General features: G+C 36.1%; 1 protein-coding gene across 1 annotated transcript; it reads right to left on the bottom strand.

Annotated features, from left to right (window-relative positions):
- Positions 1-738: 738 nt before the first annotated feature.
- HELRODRAFT_93060 (hypothetical protein) lies at positions 739-1,116 on the bottom strand (the record flags this gene model as incomplete). The annotated part of the gene is made up of 2 exons (XM_009023523.1): positions 739-860; positions 1,026-1,116. Coding segments are annotated over 2 exons (213 nt in total), but the record flags the coding sequence as incomplete, so codon positions are not given.
- Positions 1,117-1,148: the final 32 nt, after the last annotated feature.

Here is a 1,148-nt window from a genome sequence, read left to right on the forward strand (position 1 = left end):
ATGTGTGTGTGTGTATGTGTGTGTATGTGTGTGTGTATGTGTGTGTGCGTTTGAGTGAGTGTGTGTGCGTGTCTGTTTGTTTGTTTGCGTCTTTGTGTGTGAGTGTATGTGTATGTTTGTGTGAATGTTACATTTTTTGTCATTTTATAGAGAATATTCAGCTGCTTTATGTGAGTATGTACGTGTATGGGTATACATTCACAGGTTCAAACAAACACTCTTGCAAGCATGCATACAAGCAAAATAACAGACATACATAGAAAACGAAACGAAATTTTATTTGTTTCTCAAAATACAAACATACATAACTTTAAATAGTTGTTAGTATGCATCGGCATGGTCAGACACGTAAAGGGGAAAATGAATTTTGTTTACATTATTTATTTTCTTTGCTTTTTTTTATTTTTTTATATTTTTTTTATATATTTTTTTGCATTTCAATCATTCATTCATTCATCTTTTTTTGGAACGAATTTATTCATTTGTCTAACCTCTCATTTACTTCTCTCTTAACATACACAGTTTCACTCCTTCACTTCATCACTCTATCATGCATTCATTCATTTTATCATTCTAGCACGCTCTAATTCACTCTTTCATTTACATTCATTTATTCGTTCATTCATACATTCATTCACTCATTCCTTTATTCATTCATTCACTCATTAATTCATTCATTCACTCACTCATACATTCATTCGATTACTCATTAATTCATTCACTCATACATTCATTCATTCACTCACTGACCCAAGTAGGCATGACGTACATGTCTGGTGATCTGTGGTGAAAGTTCAGCACGATCACCGTCATTATGACCGACATCGTGCACATTATCATCACACAGGCAAAATATACACCTGATGGTGACGATGGTGATGGTGGCGACGATGATGATGATGATGATGACGACGACGATGATGAGGATGATGACGATGGTGATGACGATGATGATGACGATGATGATGATGATGACAATGATGGCGATTTTCAAAAAATAGTTTTGAAAAATTAAGATCCCCCACCAACAAGCGGAACGGCCATGGAGGTAGCTGGAACCATATCCGCCACAATCAGTTGGAAGACACTCAATGAAAGAAGTATGGTGATGCCTAGTCAGTGGGTGAGTGAGTGAGTGAGTGAGTGAG

The sequence above is a fragment of the Helobdella robusta genome, assembly GCF_000326865.2.
Source record: "Helobdella robusta unplaced genomic scaffold HELROscaffold_3677, whole genome shotgun sequence".
NCBI lineage: Eukaryota > Metazoa > Annelida > Clitellata > Rhynchobdellida > Glossiphoniidae > Helobdella > Helobdella robusta.